The sequence below is a fragment of the Syngnathus typhle genome, linkage group LG17 (genome assembly GCF_033458585.1).
Source record: "Syngnathus typhle isolate RoL2023-S1 ecotype Sweden linkage group LG17, RoL_Styp_1.0, whole genome shotgun sequence".
NCBI classification, from domain to species: Eukaryota; Metazoa; Chordata; class Actinopteri; order Syngnathiformes; family Syngnathidae; genus Syngnathus; species Syngnathus typhle.
Genome location: NC_083754.1, coordinates 2,626,354 through 2,648,645, shown reverse-complemented (window position 1 = coordinate 2,648,645; position 22,292 = coordinate 2,626,354). Strand labels below are relative to the sequence as shown.

The 22,292-nt window shown below is 39.2% G+C and overlaps 1 protein-coding gene across 6 annotated transcripts in view; it reads left to right on the top strand.

The window, feature by feature from the left end:
- The window catches only part of plppr2a (phospholipid phosphatase related 2a), a 29,794-nt gene extending 10,609 nt beyond the window's left edge, over positions 1 to 19,185 (top strand). The window contains exons 1-8 of one of the 6 annotated variants that reach the window (XM_061304012.1): positions 3,731 to 4,070; positions 5,945 to 6,063; positions 11,946 to 12,134; positions 13,945 to 14,065; positions 14,490 to 14,740; positions 14,946 to 15,122; positions 15,190 to 15,317; positions 16,281 to 19,185. In XM_061304012.1, the coding sequence (XP_061159996.1) occupies positions 5,995 to 6,063; positions 11,946 to 12,134; positions 13,945 to 14,065; positions 14,490 to 14,740; positions 14,946 to 15,122; positions 15,190 to 15,317; positions 16,281 to 16,389 (1,044 nt within the window). In that variant the 5' untranslated portion in view covers positions 3,731 to 4,070; positions 5,945 to 5,994 and the 3' untranslated portion in view covers positions 16,390 to 19,185. Of the gene's footprint in view, positions 1 to 3,730; positions 4,071 to 5,944; positions 6,064 to 11,945; positions 12,135 to 13,944; positions 14,066 to 14,489; positions 14,741 to 14,945; positions 15,334 to 16,050 lie in introns of those variants that run through there. The other 5 variants (XM_061304011.1, XM_061304013.1, XM_061304014.1 and 2 more) reach the window with 5 other exon arrangements.
- The last annotated feature ends 3,107 nt before the right edge of the window (positions 19,186 to 22,292 follow it).

Genomic DNA, 22,292 nt, shown 5'->3' with positions numbered 1-22,292 from the left:
AGACTCACTCTCGTAAACGCTCGTCTTACCCTCGGACGGAGTAATGAAGCTGTACTTTGTACCTTCATACATTATGCAGAGGGAAATCAAATATAAATAAAATAAAATAGCTTGGATCATTGTCACAACCTCATTTCAGAAAAATACCCCTCCCAACATATTTAGCTACTCTTTGTGAATCTCGTAATGACCCTAAAATTTACTCGCGCCATTTCCGTTCGGCCCTGCGGCGTTTACTTTTCTCTGGCCAGATTGAGTCATCATTACGCTTTGCCGTCTTGGGCCTATTTTTAACCACTTGAACTTTAATGGTGTCCACAACGTTTGGATCAAACAGAGGCCAACAAATAACCAACATTAAGACATTTTCAAACCTAATCATCGCTATAAACAGTATACCTGCGCTGTCATTAATATAGATGTCAAACCTAAGGCTCGGGGGCCAGATACGGCCCACCAAATCATTTTATGTGGCCCGCAATTTTCCATCAACTTTGTGTCAAGACTAAAATTACAAATTGTCTTCACTTTTTTTTTTTAAAAAATAGAGATATAGCTAGCATTTTATTTTCCATGCAGGTTTGTTAATCGTCACAATCATCCATCAAATTGAGCCTCGCTGTCGCAAGCCCAAACGTTCCTATGAAGTTGAATCTATTAACATTTCATTATCAAGTGAGTGCTGCTCCGCACTCATGTTCTTTGCTTCAGGACCCCATCTGGTGTGTTCACAATAACATGCATCATTTCCCTGCGCCTGAAGCCTTTATTGCAGGCCGACACGAGCGAGTTGAAACTTCCCTGGATCCCTGTGTAAATGGTGATGTGATATTTGCAAACTGTGGCTCAGGAAAAAAAATCAAATGAGATGGAATTCATTTTCCAATCACTGTGAAAGAGAGGTGCACCTGCTTCACACCCCTTTTTCCCCCCGTTTTGACATTTGGACAAACTCACCCACATCTGTCTTGGGGACATTTCATCACTGCATGCACGAATAAAAAAAATGCGGGAAACCAGATTTTTTTTTTTTTGAATGACTAAAATATTTTGTTAAATTTACAGTAATTTACACAGACGAACAATAAAATATAAATACTGGGTACAAATAAATAGTCCCGCTATGATGCATCAATAAATAACTATTCAACCGATAATAAATAGTAAAATATGCACAAAACTAGATTGAAAAACACGTTGCCGGCTGTTCACGAACAAAAAAAACAACCCTTTTTGTGACAAAGAAATCAAATGCAAATTATTCATGAAAAGAAATCTATGCACATGATTTAGAATAGGCTCAAGGTTGACTGGGATGAGTCCGAAAAACAGACAAAGGATTGTGTAGGAATGTTTTTCTTTTGTTGTGAAGCTGATTAATGAATTGGTTTTGTAGACCACAGCTGGAACCTTCAGCATAATGATCCTGGCCAGGAACGATTGGAGGTGGAGGTGGTGTGTGTGTGTGTGTGTGTGGGGGGGGGGGGGGGGGGCACTATGTGGGTTTTTGTGATTGGGCGCTGATGTGGTCTCTTGGGATTGCTCACGTATGTTCTCTCCCCTAAGGAATATTTTTGTGTAGTTTTAAATTTGCTGGCTTTGTGGATTTTTTATTTTATTTTATATATTTTTTTTCATGCTTCCAAATATAAATTAAAATGGTGAATGCCCATGTGTAAATTTCGGATTGTTGTCTCTACTTGACCCAAATCTTGCACAAGTGCCCATCTAATGTTGCGCTGACACTAAATCGATGATGTGAATAATTTAAACGAGACATGTTCAGTGGCGGTAATTTTGCCGTGAATGCTTTTATTTGTGCATACATTGCATTTAACTGACTCTTATTGGATTTGTGCTTGTGCACAGATGAGCACGTCTCTTCATATTCATTCCGCTCGGTTTATTTATTTTTGTTTACTGTATATTACTGCATTCAAAACTTTCATTTCTAAGATACATATTCCCGTTTCTGGCTTTTCACATCATATCCATCCTATAAGAATAATGTAAGGATCCAAGTGGGGGGATGGATAGAGGAATACAGCAGAATAAATGACCTGAAGAAGAGGGGACCCATGGGACAGCCATCCTAGATGCAGTAAACGACACATCAGGCAGATTTTTCATTTCCACGATGCTGCAGTCATATATCTCATCTACCTTCATGACAAAGTGACCCATATTAGCCAACCAACACTACCGCAGTGGAGGAGGGGAAGTCATTTAACCGTAATGGCCAAAACCAGTAAATCGAAATGTGCTTGTTTCGATTCCTAATTATAATCGGTCATTTTACAATTCCTACAGAACACAGGTATTGAATGTTGTAGGAGTACATTTGACTAACTTTCAATGCAAGCAGCAAAGATTCAAATCACATTCAGCATCATCAGGTCCCATTTGTCTTTTTTGTTGAGTAATCACTAAACATTCAGACATTTTTATATTCCACACAATCAATGCTATTGTTTCCACATGCACACTTAACAAATAATACAGCACATTATGGCTTCCATTGTTTATTTTATGAAGTTCATTAGGACGCTTAGGAACGCTAAAACAATGGCTATGCTGCAACTCAGCATAATAGTGGAAAACATATGTTGCCTTACAAATATAAAGTATCCTTTCTTAAATTATAAATTGGTCTTTACTGCTCTCCCTTACTTAATGTTTCATCCAATATAATGTTGCTTGGCTAGTGACTATTATTGTCTCTGAGCTAATGTAATATTTATGTTAGCAAGGCAGGAGCTAGCAGCATAGAGGAGAGTAGACACACTTGAGGTTAACCTCGTGATTCATTTAGTGTACCCTAGAGTGTCGCTGATGGCGACTTTACCTGGACTGGAGCTAATGTGACTGTGAAAGATTGCAAGTAACCCATCGAAGTTTCCCCCGCAAACCGGGATCGGATGTGACCTAGTATTTTTTTCTAGATTGGCTTCAAGTTCCACAAATGGTGCATACGATGGATGGATGAATGTTAAAGTTGTAGTTTACATATTCTCCGATTCACATTAGGCTATTACCGTATTTTCCGCACTATAAGGCGCATCAGATTATAATGGTCAATGGCCCATTTTAAATCTTTGTCCATATATAAGATGTATACATTTGGCCCGCGGGCCGGACTTTGGACACGCCTGCTGTAGTGGCTCAATATTGGTCTATATATAAGGCGCACCTGATTATAAGGCGTGCTGTCGGCTTTTGAGAAAATTGGAGGTTTTTAGGTGCGCTTCATAGTGCGGAAAATACGGTAATTATTTATTAGAACCATTCTTTTTGATGTCCTTTCCCCTTCTTAGCCGTTCTGACGAGAAGGAGCGGATCGATAGCCACGTATCATTAACCCACATCCAGCATGAGCTTGGCTAGAGACACAAACCCCTAAAGAAAAAAAAAAAATCTTTTTAAAGCTCTCCACCTCCTCTCTAATGTGCACCATCCCCTCCTACTTTGCACAAATGTTTTAGGGCAGGTTCCCGTCCTCTTGGTTTCTCACGACATTCACTAAGAGGCAGAGGAAAGAAAGTAAGAGCGATGGGAGGAGGACAGGAAAGGTAGAGGGAGGGCGGAGAGGTGGACAGTGGAAGACAAGAGGAGTAGAGAGGGAACACAAGCTCTGAATACAAATGAGCTGACACATATAATGCATTCCCTCCCTCCCTCTCTCTCTCTCTCTCTCTCTCTCACTGTTTCACTCACATGCATCTTACTCCTTCACAGACATGCTTTCCTCCTCTCTCCATCTCTCCATGCTCTGTAGCAACATCAGCCTAAATATTGCACAGGAGGGTATTTCCGCCACTTTAGTCATTAGTCATCGCCGATTTTGGGGACAAGCTTATTAAAAGCATGGCGAGTCCGTGGACTGTGTGAGTGCAATCGTGCAAGGTTTGGGAGGCTGCCGCCTGCTGCACGCCTCCTTCTCTTCATCTTGCTCTCTGAAGAGCACCGGACTAGGAAAGGGCAAGACATTTGAGACATTTGATCAGACATGGTCACCTTATAGGAATCTCTGGCGCCACGGCAACCGGCAGCCCAGCAACGAGGCACCAGAGGTAAGTCGGCAGGGAGGAGGGGGGTGGACGCATGGATGGATGGCAGGATTCCCTCTTAACAGCCATGATGCCTCTGGTGCTGGAGAGGCAGAAGCTGCATATGCTTGAGAAGGCACTAGTTTGCATATTCAGCACTTCTAGTGAGTAACTGGAGGATTTGTTTCTTGCTATGACTCTTGAGTGTGCCTGTGGGTGTGTATGATATGATAGGAGTGTCTCTGTGCTATCCAGCATTTTGCAGTGCTACTCTCCAAATAATGCCCAATTGTACAGCACACTCTTAATCCTATTCTATTTTTCCCCGAGTATCATAACGGTGTTGTTAGAGGATTTCCCTGCTCACTTTAAATGTTATTGCTTATTCTTTTTGTGTGCATGTGTGTTTAGAAACTGCGTGGCAACAATATTTTGAGCACTTGTACAAGATGAAATCCAGTAGAAAAGCTATGTGATGCTTAATCCGAAATATTAGAAACATGATGTAGTGCAGTTATATACTATTAAAAACAGCAACAACAGAAAACTGTTAAATAATAATTATATATTATTTATTATTATTATTACACTTCTCAGAGTCATACAAAAAATAAATTTGATACCAGATCTCATCTTGACAATGTTGTCAACCCGTGTTTAACATTTAATATAAACACACTATAATGTAAAGAGGTAGTCTGAAGGTAAAGGGTACACATACTCCTCTCTCGCTCTTGAATATTTAGGTTGTGGCATTGCTTGCTATGAAGTGCGCTCAAACGGAAGAATGACAGACAGTTGGCACTTTAATGCTGCATCACCGCATCACTCATGTTATTGTTGCTCCATTGAGGATTCATGCTCAAAATGACATGGCAAGGTTGAAATAGCCATGACTGTAGTTGTTCCAAATTTGTGTCATGGCAGGATTTTGCTAAAATGACTTATGTTGGTACTCTAATGTATCCTGGGGCATGGTGATGGGACTGCAGAGCCAGAAGAGAGGGCATATGGCTGCCCTCATCACTATGCTTTGACTGGAGTCCTTGGAGCAGCATGGGACACTCATGTCCATGCCCTCTGTGATTTGCCTTGCTCTTGCTCAAAATATAATTTTAGCTCTCTTAGCGAGATCTCTTATCTAGTTGTGGCCAACAACTTTGTCTCTGTTGACAGGTTAGTTGGATTTTTCTCTGATTAGGCTTCCCTTTCACTTGGCCAGATATGATCAGATTAAAACCATCTGGAGATCTTTTCAATGCATGTGAGTAAGGCGTAAAATGATCAAATGACTTTAGCATGTACGCAAAATACTGAGAATATCCAGATTCATTGGGCGTAACTCTCAAATCCCCGTTCTGATAGACCTAAAATTTGGAATTTACTCTTGTGCCGTGACTATCAATAAATCCACCGAGTTTCATTCAAAACAAAATCTGCTGTGGTCATTTAGCTGGCAATCATTCACATTGATTTGGACCATATTCACGTTGGAATAGATCCAAGCACCTAAAAGGAGAAACAAAAAACTGGACCACATGATGTGTAGGACATCCCAGAAGACCACCAGGGCACCAGCTGGGAATCTATCAAGCTAATCCCTGGCTGGGCATCCCACGACATTTTATTTTAGAAGATCAAAGCTTCTCCCACTCATCTGTGGCCTCCCAAGCAGTCTTTCCCAAAACACAGTTGCTGCCACCAACACATCCATGTTCTTTGTCGTTGTGTCGCCTCCCACACAGCAAGAGTAGGAGGAAACGTACACACATCGCCGCATCCAAATGATCTCTCTTAACCAGTCTTAGTTTGCACATAGCATTGTTCTAAGGACTACTAAAAAAAATCTCATAAATCATAGAGTAATGCTGGACTAACTTCATGTTCTTTACTTCCAGACCAGAAGGTTGAGAGCTGAGACGAGGGAGGTTGAAATAAACACGGAGGCATGGCATTGGAGGAGAAGCCTGGAGTGAAGAGCAGCAGCTCCATTGTCCCCTGTTTCCTGTTTGTTGAGGTAGGAAAGTGTGAAATATGCACTACATGTTTATTTATTTAAAATACAGAATTGTGCTATTTTACTTGTCTGTCAGTATGCTGTCACTTAAGCAAACAGCTTTTTGCTTGAAGAATTGATTCTGTCTCTCATCAATATTTCAAGATGGATTTTGGAGTTTGGGACAGCTGAGCAAACATATTGTCTGCCAACTCTACATCTCGCCTTGTAGTGACACCAGGGCGTTAATGAGGTGTTCTTAAGTGGCTTTTTTTCCCCAGCATATTTGTGGAATATATGATTGATGGAGATGCTTGTTGGATGTTGCAGTGCAAGACCGAAATAGTTTCCGGCGGTTGTTCTGTGCTTTGCAGTAGTTTTAAACAAATGTTGCTCTTAGCGCTGCAGAAATAAAATAATAATAATAATAGATTAACAATAGAATGAAAATAATAATAAAATAAAAAAAATAGAATAATAATTTTAAAAATATTTTTTTCTCTCCTGACTGCTTCTGAAACATCCACACTGTAGCTGCATTGACAAGTGCAACAATGTGCAGCCATCCTTCTTATTATCCACCCAAAAAAAACCTACGTATAGTCCTCAGGTTATGTTTCTACTTTAAAGTTCCATTTTAAAGTGCACTAGAAATTCACAGCTAAAAAAATTACATGACAGAATTTTTTTTTAAATATTTTTGCATTTTTTTCAGATATTTTATTTGTACTTTTATCTAAAGTTCCATTTTAAAGTGCACTAGAAATTTACAGCTAAAAATATTACACGCCAGAACTTTTTTTTTTATTCATTTTTTTTAGATTTGTATTTTTTTCCTATATTTGATTTGTATTTTTATAACCTTGGCTTACTATACCGTCATTTTTTTGATATCACAGTGGATGTACTTATATTGGCCTTTCCCTTTACCTGACAACCTCCACTCTCCAAGGAAGGGACTGAGAAGAGCAGCAGTGATCTAACGCACCCAGGAGAGCACAGGGAAGGAACACTGCTCCCCCGGGCTATAATACACTCACTCTCTATTAGACAGCACTCATAATCTCCTCAGGTCAGAGTCACTTCCCTTGCCTATATGTGTCTGTGAGTATATTAAAGACTATTACTGAAATGGAGACAACTCGGAAGAAATTGGCACGTTATAAATAGAATAGAACTAACGAGAAGAAAGTGTCGACCCCTTGTGTTATTTTTGTGCTTGTGAGTTAGATGACAAGAATCCAAAGTAAGGCAAAATGACCTTTTTTTTTGCCCCACACCTTGTCAGCGGTTACCATAGAAACAGATCAGTTCGACTCAGTTCTTTTTTTGGGGGAATCCTGTGCCCTTAATGGCAAGTCACAACCTTTCCCATCAGTGTTACCTACTCAGCCATGTTTTTCTGCTTGTCTTCTCAATTTTGCTTTTCTGCTCTTGGACTTTTCTGTCTGATTCTTTGCTTGTGTGTCATCACGGGAGATTTGGGAGGCTTAGAAAAAATGGACAGCAGCACAAATACTTATTCATCCGTAGCCCAGTAAAAATGTCTGAATGGAAGAAAATGACTTAATATAAATGAGATTTCTCAGGAAAATTTGCCTTGAAAATCATACAAACACATTCCAAAAATATTTATGTATACTTGATGTTTACAGTTTTTTTTCTAAATTATTTTATACTTTAAAAAAAAATAAAAATAAAAAATACCCACAAGTTGGAACACTCACTCAATAAAGTCACAGTCACTAAGTTGACAACATGCCCAACATGCCCTCTCTCTGCTCTCAGTTGTCATGGTAACGAAGTTCAGTCTGCATCGTCATGACTAAAAAACAAAGATGCCATAGTAGTCCAAAGTATCAACCAGAGTGGATACTGTATTCCAACAGAAAAATGTCTGAGACCTGGGAATTCTTTTAAGCTCAACTTTAAATGATTAAAGTGAGAGTACTCACATCTCTCAATGAATAATGATTAATGTTCTGTAGCTGCTCAGTTTGTAAATAAGCAGTGATTTCCTGTCACTGTTTTACAGGTTTATTAGTTTGTGTATTAACGGTGGGCTAAAAGTCCAATAAGTACGTTTAAAGACTAAATCACCTATTGATCAAATAAAAAGTATTTTCTAGCCTAAAAAATATATTAATATTTTTAATGGGCATGTCCATTCTGCAATATTGATTGTGTTAGTCCAAACGGAGAGTAAAAAAAAAACTAATCAAACAATATATTACTGTATTGCAAAAACACAAATGTAAAGTAAATTGAAATACTGTACATACATTGTCATAGCTTGAGGAGGGAAAATTAATGTAAAAACATATGAGAGCAGTTCTACCGCTAGAGGGCACTGCTGCTACATGACAGACGCTTGATGCGTTCTAGTAAAACAAATGCAGTTTGATGTGATGTGAAACTAAATATATAAAGGGTCATAGTGCCACGATGCATTTTGGGTGTACAAGAATATTATTTTTCAGAAATTTAGTCTCACCAGTGTCATGCACCGTAAAACATGAACATGATGCAAAGTTGTCATCTTTACTTTATCACCATAAATAGACCAGCAGGTTTTCCTCCTGTCACCCCATTTTGCCAACGAAAACAACACAAAAACACATTAACGTGTCTTGAAATAAAAATAAATAAAGAAATAACCTTAGTTATTTTGTAGAATTATTTTATATAATTTATAAAATCGTCTTATATTCTTCTCTGGATGTCAAAATGAAGCCAAAAAAAAAAAAAAAGCACTCAACTGAGGTCTTATAACATCTCACATTGCATGATGGGCTTCTGTGAGGCTTTGACAAAAAAAATCCAGAAAATCTAAATTATAAATCAGACATACTTTAAAGCACAAGAAGTTGCACTTCACTCCAAAACAATGAATTTTAATGACCATACACCTATCAAACACTTTTCTCACAAATAGATCAATCTATTGCAATGCTTTAATTACCCTGGCCTATAAAACACAATTTCCCAGCAGGAGAGGTGCGAGCGATACTGTGCTGCATTATCCATTAAAAGATAATTGTAAGCTAGTGTGCATGATGTCTGGCAGAAGATGACACGAGAGAAAAAGGAGAGGTGCTTATGAAATGGGGAAAGTAGGCTGGCTCGTAGGATGATTAAAGCGATTATCTCCTTTCTGCCATTCCCGTTGGAGTTCCTTTCAGCGCTCGCATTTACAGCACAAATGCTTCACTCTTTTCCTGCTAACACACACTCCTTCCATGAAACACATCTGAAAGAATGCAGGTTAATATCTCCAAGTGCTCCCATAAACTCATTGGGCCTTATTTTGGTAGAAACACATAAGTTCATTTTGGGGCCACCTATGGGTATTACAAGATTGATAAATATGAAACTGAATCATCAAATTCAATTTCTTTCTCAATTTTCTTTCTCCTGGCATAAAAAGTTTAAAGAGATTAAATGCAGCATTTTTTTTTTAAAGCTTAGAAATAAAACATCTTATATGGATGGAACTCATTTTGTATGATGGCGACCTCACACAAATATGGCTGAAAAAAATACCTGCGTGACTTTGCCGTGGTTATCACATCACTTATTTCCCCAGTTTGTTCAACATCTGTCAGCAGGGAGTCTTTCATATATTTGAAGTGACAAATTGGCCTTCAGTGCAAGCCGACGAGATTGTCCAGCTCCTGCTGAGAAGCTCTAATTAGCACTGACCGCCTGTCAGTATCTTCTTCACACAATATAACCTACAGGAATATTTCTTTCAGAAGATGTGTTGTGACATAACTGTGGTTTGATTCAATCGTAGGAAGAGACACAAAAGAATAGAAGAGGTTTTGGAATATCAAAGTGGGAGCATGATGTGTGGGTAGATTTGGTGTGCTGGCGATATTTTGGCGAGTGGGTGTTTTTTTTTTTTTTTTTTTGGAGGAGGTCAGAGTGTGGAATACAAAGATACTGGCTTACTATAAAATAGTAGATGGATCAAAACTAGAGTACCGTATTTTCCGGCCTATAAGGCGCACCGGACTATAAGGCGCACCTTCAATGAATGGCCCATTTTAAAACTTTATCCTTATATAAGGCGCACCGGACTATAAGGCGCACCATTAATGCATCATGTCAGATTTTTAATCATTCTCCATTTTATCTTTTTTATTTCAACTTCAGATGCAACAAATGACTTTATAATCATAAAATAATGATCCATAGTCTTTTTGAGTCATGATTCATAGACTTCAGCGGGCCACTTATGATTGATTTCATGACACAATGCTTTGGGCCAGTTTAAATTTAGGAATTTGGTCCATATATAAGGCGCACTGGACTATAAGGCGCACTGTTGGTTTTTGAGAAAATTTTAGGTTTTTAGGTGCGCCTTATAGGGCGGAAAATACGGTAACAGAAAGTTTTTAATATGGTTGCAGTTAGTGCTAGTTTGTTATTTCTTGATTGCTCCTCCAAATTGTTTTTATTTTTTCAAATTATTCACTAGATTTTTGTCTCTCTTCAGGTCAAGAAGATGAAAACAATAACAAACTTTTTTTTTTTTTTTTAACTCAGACAAACTCTACTTCATTTCTTGCGGCTGACAACAAATAGTCAAGCTTTAGTCTCTGGAGAAATACCAAGCATAAAATAAGAAAAAAATCAATTTGCCTTGCCCCTTCCTCCTTTCCATTGTCTTTTGTTTTTGTCCAATTCCGCTTGATCCCCTCCGATTTACTGCTTCAGCTTCTTCTTCTATTTTGTAAGCCCTGTCATGCTGCCCATGCACGCAGGTGCAGTGTTGCGTGTTTGTATAGTGGCCCTCTTAATGGAAAGCATGTGTACGAGTGTAAAAGCCCTCCATCTCTCTGCTCTGAATCCTCCATCCATGAAACACAAAACTACTCTTAGATTACACAACTTTAGCAGCAGCAGCCTGCAAGGACATTATTTGACCTCCACGGAGAGACAAAATGGAATGAAACCAGAAAGCAAGTTACGTCTGTAAATTCAAGGCATAAATCAGCCACTAGGTCATAGAAAACAAAAATCCATTTATTTGGAGTACTGCCATGACTTGTCTGAAGTTTCTTTCTTATGCCATTGCTGTTTTTCTACCCTGGACCTGAAAAAAAAAAAAAAAAAGGGTCTTGATAGCCCTGCTGTTATCTCCCAGTCGTCTACTGTTATTTTGAGACTACACTATAGTCTGTCTGAGACATATTGATTTTCATGTTGAGTGGTACAGAAAAAATAAAACAATCTGTGGGGGGGAAAAAAATGGGGCATACAGAAGATGTACATGATTCTTGTTGAATAAAATAATCAATTCCATTGCAACTTGGGCTCATTTGATCGAAAAATACATTTAAATCAATCACCAGTCTGGAAAAAAACAATGATAAAACATGAAATAACATGGTTTGGTTTTTGTTTTCACGGTGATAACCGTCCTTTGAGGGAAACCATAATTACAATGAGGCCCATGCCGAAAATGAGTTTGACATCCTCGTATTTAATTGTTACTGACTACTGTAGTGTAAAATTATGTGGTTTCCATTTTAGCAGAAATGACAGTACCTCCATATTAGTAATCATGCATGTTAGCTTATCCGCTCTCTCACTCTTTAATTCCTTGCTGAAGAACCCACTTTAGTTTAATTTTCTTCTCCCATTTTTCCCCCCTAAAGAGGGGGAGGGGGGGGGCGAAATTCCAGCACTTTCATGTCCTTATCTTTTCATGTGTGCCCTCGCTCTCTTTCTTCTCGGCTTCTAATCTGGATCCCGAAATCTCACTCTGTGTCTGATATTTCCCGAAGCATCTCCTCATTGGCAACGAGAGCCGGCCAGCTTCCTCTCCTCCCCCTCCTCCACCTCTTCTCGCTCTCCTCTCATTTCCTAACGGAGTGATAATGTTCTATTTCCAGCTGGTCATCATGGCTGGGACAGTTCTCCTGGCTTACTACTTTGAGTTCACTGACACCTTCCCCGTGCACATCCAAGGGTTCTTCTGCTATGACAAAACCTTCTCCAAGCCTTACCCTGGACCAGATACTACCAGCAAGATTCCCCCCGTCCTCATCTACTCCCTTGTCACTGTCATCCCCACCTTCACGGTAAGAGTTTTATTTATTTATGAGTGTGTGAGAAAAAGCCAAATCAGCAAGAGGGTGAAGATATGAATTATTTCTGCTATTTGAGCAGATTGGTGAACTGCATGGAGGGGGACCCCCCTCAGGTGTGAATGTGCGTGATGTTACCAAAAGAAAATTGAAGAGCCCAAGTCAGTGAGTGCATTGTTATCGTGGCTCGCAGTGTGAAGAAGGAAAAAAAAAAAAAAAACTCTCTGGGTGGGCAATGAAAAGCAACAATTTACACAATGGAAAGCAATTTAGAGGGAGTGCATGCGCTCTGAGAAAAACAGTTTAGTTCCAAGCAAGACGCTAAGTGTGAAGAAAATGGCCCATAATAGAAGATGACATGATTGACTACACGTTTTTTTTTCTTTTCAGACAATAATATATTTTCAAACTTTTGTAACTTTCTTCAAACTGGGCAATAGAAGTGTATGGTTAGCACATCGACCTCATCGTTTTTAGCCGTAGAGAAAAAATGGATCTTCCAATGTCCATATGTGACACCGTCAAAATACAGACCTCCCTCGTAGTTGAGCAGAGTGCAAAAATGATCTCGGGTCAAAAAGCACAGATGGCAGTCATGGGCTCTGGCACCAATTGTTGTGACTAGGTTGGATTGAGGTTATCTAACGTGATTAGAATTAATAAAAAATATTGGAAGTGACTTTGCTGTATCTCCTCAATGTCTGAATATTGGTTCTCTACTATTAATACTCACCGCAATAAAAAAGATGGACTGAATCATTCCAATATTTCATTTCAATTTCAGAACTCATTTGGTCACCGGTCATTATTTCATTTTGATCAATTTGAGCGAGCCAACTTCATCCCTTGTACCAATTTCCTGGTGGACCGAGTCAGCCCCGGGCCTGCATGGACTCAATGGATTAGGTGGCAAACAGTGCGAGTCGAAAGCGTGCTCATGCCTTTCTCTTGCTGATCAGTAGATGTTATTTCAAAATTGAAGCAACTTTTAACAAGTTGTGCCTTCATTTTCGGGGCTTGCTTGGCTGTCCAATTGTCGAGCACAAAATAGAGATGAACTCCACCGCTTCTACACATTTATTTTCTCTCATTTAATTCGTTAATGCAGTCTAGAGATGCCATTGTTTTCTTTACTTATTTATATGTGGCAGGGCCGGCCCTAGAACAGATAATGGGCAATGGTGACCCCCCTGACCCCCCCATCCAAATAAAATGGGTTAACAAATCTGAACACAAATTTAGCTTTTTTTGTTTATCTCTTCCATTATTACTCTGTCAGTGCATCTCAATTTCTCAGCTGCTAGCATGCTACATTTACATGTTGCTACATACTGCAGAAAATAGACACATCCTGAGTAAAGACAGTGAATGAAAGGCATGAGAGCTTGCCCGAATTATACTCCATGCTTCCTGTCAAGCCTGCCACCCACTTCTGGATAGCTTTGCCTGAGGCTACGTGCTCAAGAGCGTTTGTCCAAAAGTGACAGCACACTATCTTGATTAGCATAGATATTCCAGTACGCATAGCGAGCGTCCCACTGGACATGATGGTGTCTCCAAATGACCCCTTCAGTTGATATCCAGAATGTGACATTGCCCTTAATAGCTCTGACTTGATTCAACAGATCAAATCTCCCCCTTCAGTTTTAATTTTGCGCTTGTGATGTTGTTTAGATGGTTGCCAAGGAACAGCCTCAAGGGTTATGTTTCACTAATGGGAGAAAGAACGATCTTGGCATGCAATGGCAAGGCCTCTGTAGTTTTTTTTTTTTTTTTTGTGTCATGGTTTTGTGTGTGTCTTCAGATTGTCGTTGGAGAACTGTGTGCTTTCTTCACCAAGGCAGAGGGAAGCAAGGAGAAGACCATTGTCACGGCAGATTGCTGCTACTTCAACCCCCTGCTGAGACGTATCATTCGCTTCTTAGGTGAACGCTCTTTTGTATTCCGCTGCTTAATCATTATTTCCCTGATTGAGAAGAATGTAAGAAAACAAATTAGCAAACAAAGCCCAAACATGAAAGGAATTGGGTGGTAGCCTTTTAAAGTTTGTCAGCTAAGTTAAAAATAATAAAATATTCCATTTGACTCAGTTGTGATGTTTGAAAATGAATTTGCTGACGTGATATCCAGAGGAACCTCACACAATTTGGTTGAAGAATGGAATTTTTATTTATTTTAAATTCCACACCAATAAAAACAGTTTAGTTCTTGTGCTGCAACGGATTAATTTAATTCCCATTCATCTAAATGGGAAACCTTACCTTAGATGTCGAACACCACTCTACCTTCAATTTCAAAATTACTTTTTTTTTCTCCTCTGGGACACTACCTTTATTCATCTCGATCCAGGTGTCTATGCCTTTGGTCTATTTACCACAAGCATCTTCGCCAATGCCGGTCAGTTGGTGACAGGAAACCAAACTCCTCACTTCCTCTCCGCATGCCGACCAAACTACACAATCCTGGGTTGCCAGTCCAACACGCAATACATCACAGAACGCCGAGCCTGCACCGGCAACCCTCTCGTTGTTATATCTGCACGTAAATCTTTCCCATCCAAGGACGCGGCGCTCGGCGTCTACTCTGCGGTGTACACAGTGGTAGGTTGACCCATGCTATCAATCTCACCTCCTTGATTAGAGATTATGTTTTCCAGTTGACCCTTTCAAGAAGATTTAAGTCCGTCATACATCTTGGCTAAAAAATGTGTATTTCACGTTAACCTTTAGCTGGGAGGAAAAAATCTTGATGTCCTTTATCAAATGCAATTGTTGTTCCCTACTCTGTCACATTGCTTTTCTTCAGATGTATGTGACGCTGGTGTTCAAGACCAAAGGTACGCGTCTGACAAAGCCCACCGTCAGCTTCACCTTGCTGTGTCTGGCCATGATCGTCGGCGTGGTCAGGGTGGCTGAATACCGCAACCACTGGGCCGACGTCCTGGCGGGATTCTTCACCGGAGGAGCTATCGCTGTCTTTCTGGTGAGGACGGGAAAAGTATTGGTGTCTCTGTCAGGTGTCTCAGGTGTTTCTCGAAATCTTCCTCCAGGTGACTTGTGTGATTAACAACTTCCAGCAAATGCAGCCTAGGCTTTCTTTGCAAGTAGCCCAGCGCCCTGAGTCAACGTTGGGGATGCCCATGGTGACGCTGCCATGTGTGGAAAGTCCACTCGAAAAGTTAAGTGGCCCTCAGGTAAGGGCTGGTGCATGTTTATACACACAGATAAACAGGCCTTTTTTTTTTTTTCACCAAACTCACATGCATGAAAAAACAAAACAAGAGGCGAATCCTTTAACTTTGTGCACATGCACGTTGTGCAGTCAGCTGATAAGACAACAGCTGGGATTTGTTCTACTAGCGTGAAATGTGCTGTGGTTACACTTCAACATGAGAATGGAACAAATTGTTTTGTGCCTTTGTTTCCTCTCACGCTAATCAAAAAGTGTTATACATGTAGTCTTGTCTGTTGCGAGTGTGTGAGTTCGTATATATGCTATATATATAATTTTTTTAAAAACGTAAATTTATATATGTATATAAATAAAATATATATCTTATATATATTATTTATATATATAAATAATATATTTATAGATATAAAATATACATATAAATAAATATAAAATATATATGTATAAAATATATATATAAATATATATTTTTTTGAATTATTTATTTTGTTCTCAGGCTGCATATAATGACACGACTGTTTTAAAAAATAGCCTTGAGAACAACTTCCCCCATAATATCAATATAGCCGGTGTGTTTTGTAAAATGCCTTGCCTCCTTTGTGGTCCGTCCGTCCGTCTGTCCCGTGTTCTAACCCTTACCTGATTGCCTATTTTCCTCTGTCTCCCACCTTGCCTCTCTCCTCTCAATCTGCTCCTTTTGTCCATCACTCCCCACCAGCATCCGGCACTTTGCTCTTCCCCTCCACTCTACAACACTTACGTTCCACCATTCTAACCAAGTCTTTTCAGCTCGCTATCCCTTTCCTTTATTTGCATATTTCTATTTTGTAGCTACACACAAAGACATCCTCTCTCCCCCCTGTGCATCTCTCTTGATGTTCCTCCTTTTGGCTTTCCTCTCTCCTCTTCCGCCCTCTCCTCTTTCTCACTCCTCTCTTTCCCCTGCAGACTCCTGGGGGATCTCCGTTCACTGAGATCACATGACCATCAGCCCTATCGGTTCCCCGCCAAACCCGATGTCCTCATACTGTCTCGCTCCATTTCCAGCGAAGTCTAGACCAGCCGGAACAGCACTCTCCTCGCTGTGCCGCACATTCAGCCGGGCGCTACGCGACGCTGCACCGCTCCTATTCCACGCAGGTCTAGACTGCTGATACACAATCCTAAACATCTGGACCCCCCCCCCCCAACCAAACTCCCAGGGAACCGATAGGCTGGACTTTTTTTCAAAAACTTTCTCTTGACTGGAATCCCAGTGAAGGACCAGAACATTCACTTTTCTTTTTCCGACAATCTTTTTTGCCGTCTTTCTACTTTTTTATATAAAATCATGAAGCTCACCTTTTTCAACTGATGTGCTTTGTTTGGAAAGACCACAAAGAATGTCCATCCTATCACTCCATGAAAATGTGTATATTACAGTGAACCCTCGTTTATCACTGGAGATACGTTCAGACCAACCTACAAAGTATTTCCCCATTCCGCATTCTTTTAACACATGTACATTCATTAAAATATGCTTAAACGTACAAAAAAAACGTAAGTAGTACTTATTTTTAACCTTTGCTACATGCTGTTTGTCCAGTTAAAGTTTACTGTAAAAAAATACACGTAAAACTAAAATATATCGTAAAAACCCACAAAACGATAAACCGCAATACAACGGGGTTCACTGTAAATAACAAAGTTGAATTGATTTGCTTTACTAGCTTAAAGTTGGGACCAAAGAAACGTGTGCTGCTAGTTTAGCCGTACAAAAAAAAAAAAGAAAAAACCTGATATGATTTTTGCTTCTCCGCACTCCATCGCTTTATCTTTCGATCTCATTACTTTCATGCATGCAGCGCCTCAAAGCCACGTGTAACACGCTCACGCACAAAATGGTTGGAGTCGCTATACCGTAGCCAGCGCCGCTTGAGCTTTACTCGGATCAAAGGATCCATTTGCGGCCAACGCACAAAAACAATGGCAAACAGGATTAAAGTGGAAACGTCGTCACGTGGGAATCATGTTTTGTTTCTCAGATGGACGTAGCTTGCTCACTGCAAACAAATGCAAACAGAAAAAGGCCATAGTCGCCACCATCTAGGCACAGATAAATACTATCACAATCGGGAGCAAACAAATCTCATTAAGGTGATTTCATCTCTGCAATATGTTTGCAATCTTGTAAACTGTGAAATCTGCATGGGGATCGCAAAGGATAAATAATATTGACTCAAATCCTGGACCATACTTCCTAAGAACCACCCATATCATTATTGGTGTGTGTATGTAAGTCATCTCCAGTACATCACACACCATTCGATCAGTAAAATGTCAAAAGTTGGACCGCAAGCACAATTTTTAATCAAACTTCATCAAAAGTGTCATTTCTTGGCGTTCCTTCCTTTTGTCAGAGTACAAAATGTTCAATAATGTTATGTGCCTTGTGAACTCACTGTCACAATTCTCATTCAAACTAAATAGCTGAGGTCGAATAACAAATTGAAAATTAATTGTCATCTCTTGTTTACCTTTTACCTTGATGAGATCTTACGCAAGAGTTGAAATTACAAATAATCTTCATGAACTGAACACATCAAGTTTTGACTGAAGTTTTCTAACATTCAGAAATGATTGATATTACAAGAATTATTATTTTCTAGTTAAACAAACACCAATGAGGAAATTGGAAAAATGATTGGCTCTAGTCAGAGATTATCCTTCTGTAATTTTATGTTTATTTAATTTTTCATACATCTGCTCACTGCCATAACTATCAATGATTAATCCATTTATTTATAATCGAATTATTCATGGACATGTATTTGAAATACGGTGGGGTTGTTTTCGGCACGGTGTGCATGGCGACAGTTTTGCTGACTCTGATTTGCACACTTCCTCCATTCCAAGGCACCACTGCTATATTATTCTTAATTATCATTTACTTGTCTAATGTTTCCCTCTGCTGGAGAATACACACTTGAGTGCACACTTAAATTTGTACGTCATTTCTCATGTAGTAATTTATATATGTTCACCAGTTTAATCCAGTTTTTACCCTGGAAACTGTATAATATTGTACATAGTTTATTTATTTCATTTTTGTATTGAGAGTCATATGAGGAAAAAATCACTGATTTAAAATCTTCCAATTATTGAGTTAATAATTAGATCTCAAATGAACTTCTTATTGGCCAAAAACAAGACAAGGATTGAAAAAAAAAAAATCCATCATACCCCAAAAAGTAATCATTATCACTGGTAGAAATTTTGAAATGAGCCACATGGCAGAAAACTAACCAAATTAATTGTAGCTAAATTACTGTGCTGTATTTTGGTCAAAAATATTTTTACCTACATATCAACAGCAATTGAAATTTTCTTCTTTTTTTATTCTGAGATGGCGTCACAACTGCCATTGTGGAGGTTCAGAAATGCTGTGTACACATTTTATTCACGTGTACAAACTTTTTTTTGTCAGATTCATGACATTTGCAGCGCGACATCCCAACATCCTGATTTTTCATCAGCAGAAATGCCTTACTGACTAACTTTATGGTCAACAACAGCACATATGGCAAATAATTCATCTGAGTGTGATGTGTGTTTTATATTTTCAGTGCATTGTGTGTCAACGTTCCATTTTAAATGTGTCAACACAGAAAGAAAGAAAGAAATCAAAGAACCAATCTGTATATGTTTTGCTCGGGTTCAATCATCAGCATGGCATTTTACTTGGTGAAGGAAAAAAAAAAGAGCATCAGTGTCCCTAAGATTTGCAACACTTTGGCTTTCTTCAAATCTAGTTGCAGCAAACTGTTTTGTAAGAATTGTGTGATGAGAACAATAAATGGATATTGCAATAAGAGACATTTTCCAAGCTCTTTTGTAAATCTATCAAAGTGGAGATTTTGGTAAAGCTCTGGCATTTATTTCATATTTTTACATGAGTTGTTGGAGTTTCTGTTGCAAAATATCTTTTGTATTGCCCAAAAATCTCAGATCTAACAACTGGATGCATCAGCGGGTTACATCCAGGAGATGGCGCTGTACGTCATGAATATTGTGCGCCCCCTGACATTGGGCATTTCTTGCATGGATATTTTCCAATCACTCGAGTCATGAACAGGAATATTTTTTTGCACATGTTGGTATTATATGCACATGTGCTTCAAAAGGCCCATTTCTTTTTTGATTGACAGTTGACAATGACTTGTGCATCATCATCATCATCATCACTACCTTTAGTGTGCATAGTCAAGTGAAAATGAAATTAGAGCGAATGGCTTTAATTGCAGCCTGCTCAATTCTCCCGACTTTTGCAGAGATGCACCTGCAATTCTTGAAAACCTGTGGTTCACCGAGTTTAGCATCCCATCCAGAGGGATTCAAAGGATGATGCTGTTTCCTTGGTAGAATGCCACCTGCAGCGTCTCACTCTCTCTCTCCCCCTCTCTCTCTTTTTTTTTTTTTAACTTATTTATTTTTTACTTCATTAGTGTGGGCAGTGCAACACCCCTCTGTTACTTTGCAAGGAATGTTAATTGTGAGAAGGTCTCTGCTGCATTCCAATTTCAAGCCTTTGCTGGTAAACAGTCTGAGATGATTTTCTCTACTTTGGTTTCCAGGTAAATTGAATCCATGTTGGCTAACTGATGTTTCAATTCATAATACATCAAAAAATGTTTGCTTTAGTGTTAAAGTCCTTGAGGTGAGAATTGTAAAACAGTCAATCATATTTTATTATTTAATCATATTTTGAAATAAACATGATGTGTGTCGCTAATGTTAGCAGTGATGCTAGAGCCATAATGTAATATAACAAGTGCCTTGGTCCACCACTATAATGGTAATCTGCAGTTGCCATGACAATTGAAAATGAAGCTTTGGTTAGGTACAGTCACTGGATACTGTTGTCCTTGCCTCATTATGAGCACTGTTTCTTGAAATTTCAATTATTCTATTTTACAATCGCATACAAAGCGTTTTCAATTGGGTTGACGAAAAGTTAATTCAAAAAACTGAAGTAGTTCAATGTATCTTGCAATTCTTTGTGTAAGACTATTTGCAGCTGCCAATAGAACAAGATGTCATCATATTGTGTTGTAAACATTGTACAGACAGCGTGTACTTTTTCACAGGTACACCGCCTTTCTTTTACTACGCCGGGATTTATACACACGGGGGGTCACAAAATGAAAACTCAAAAGCCCATAGCAGAACATTTGGAGGAAATATGTCATTTAACTGCAGCACAACGTCCCACCCTCAACATTGCCTGGAGCTTGATAAGGTCTAGATTCAGATTTGGAACAGGGCTGCAGCCAGAGAGAGAAAATGGAGACATTTGTTTCTCTTGCTGGCATTTGTAAAACTAAGCCCACCAGTTAAATTGAATTGATTAGTTAAATGTTGTTATTCTGCTTTTGATAATAGCTTATTATAAAAGCAGTGGGAGCAACATGTGGGAGCTCATTTAGTTGTTGATTAAGACTGCACTCCAGTTATCCCGAGATAGATAAGCATGACATAGAATTACTATCTTTGGATCAGTCAGTGGCATATCGCCAACGCCTTGGGCAAGTGAGTATGCGCCTCCGAACCAGAGGAACTGTCGCAATCCTTGTGTCTCCACCAGTCGGTTTTAATTTATTTTACTTATTTTGTATTTTGTATTTTGTAATTTGTATTTTGTATTTTGTATTTTGTATTTAATTTAATTTAATTTAATTTAATTTAATTTAATTTAATTTAATTTAATTTAATTTAATTTAATTTAATTTAATTTAATTTAATTTAATTTAATTTAATTTAATTTAATTTTGAACACTTTTGAAGTCATACCAGAACATTCCAGAAGTGTATGACAAGTGGCTAAAACTAACAATGTGTATAAGCACGCTTTTAAATTCTAGCTCGTCGTTGCGAGATGAACATTGACCAAATGTGGAAAAAAAAAAAATTCTATGGCATTCCTGCCAATTGTTTTGCTCTTAATTATTCAATAAACCTCAAACATCTTCCCACCATATTAACGAAGCTTGTCATCAGATAGTTCCTGCCGCGCAATACAAGTCAAACTCCCAATTTTAAATCCCATTGCTCTTATTGTCTTCTTTCTGAGCGATACAGGACAAGTATTCTAAAAAAGCAGGTGCTGTTGGTTTGGGCCATCAGTTTCCCCCCTCCTGACAGTTTGGAGGCGAGGAGCAGTCGGCTGAGGCGTTCCGCTGAGGAAGTAGCACATGTCATCATTGTGGTTAAGTGGCGGAGAGGAGGAGAGACATGCTGGATGAGTCATGATGGGACAGACAGAGACGTGGAAGGCAGAGAGGCGTGGATGCGTGTGTGCGTGTGCATGCACGGGCCGTTATTACTTTCCCCGCCGCTTTCCCTTCTATTGTCCATTCCTTCCCACTGACATAAAAAGAAATGCAGTTTCATCACATGTCCAAACACACATACATGTACAGCTCAATATGTTAGATTATAATCGTCCAGGCAGGACTAAAGAGCGACACGCCGAAATTACACATAACCGTGAGGTATTGATTTTGTGTTGTGCGCAGAGGGTGTGAAATAAATTGAAAGTATTACTGCAGCATAGAGCCGAGTGTGCTGTGTCGACAAGAACATAATGTATAGCGCTTAAATGCTCCCTCTAACATGGCCTAGCAATTACAGTTGGCCTGTTGAAAAGCAGGGAGATTTCAATCAGGCGAAGTTGAGACTCGTAGTGGGAGCGGAAGGTTAATTGCTATCTTTGGCTTTAACCGACCATAAAGGAAGTTGAAGGATCATTTTTGTTTGGCTCCGCCGATCATGTTGTCATTAACTATTGATCACACAGGCAGCGCTAGTCTCCTCCGGCATATATGCTGCATCCGCTCCACCTTTCTCCTGCTCTCTTTGCTTTATTCAAGCATCCAGTAAAAAAAAAACAAATCTGTCACCCTCCTCCCCTCGTGGTAGTGT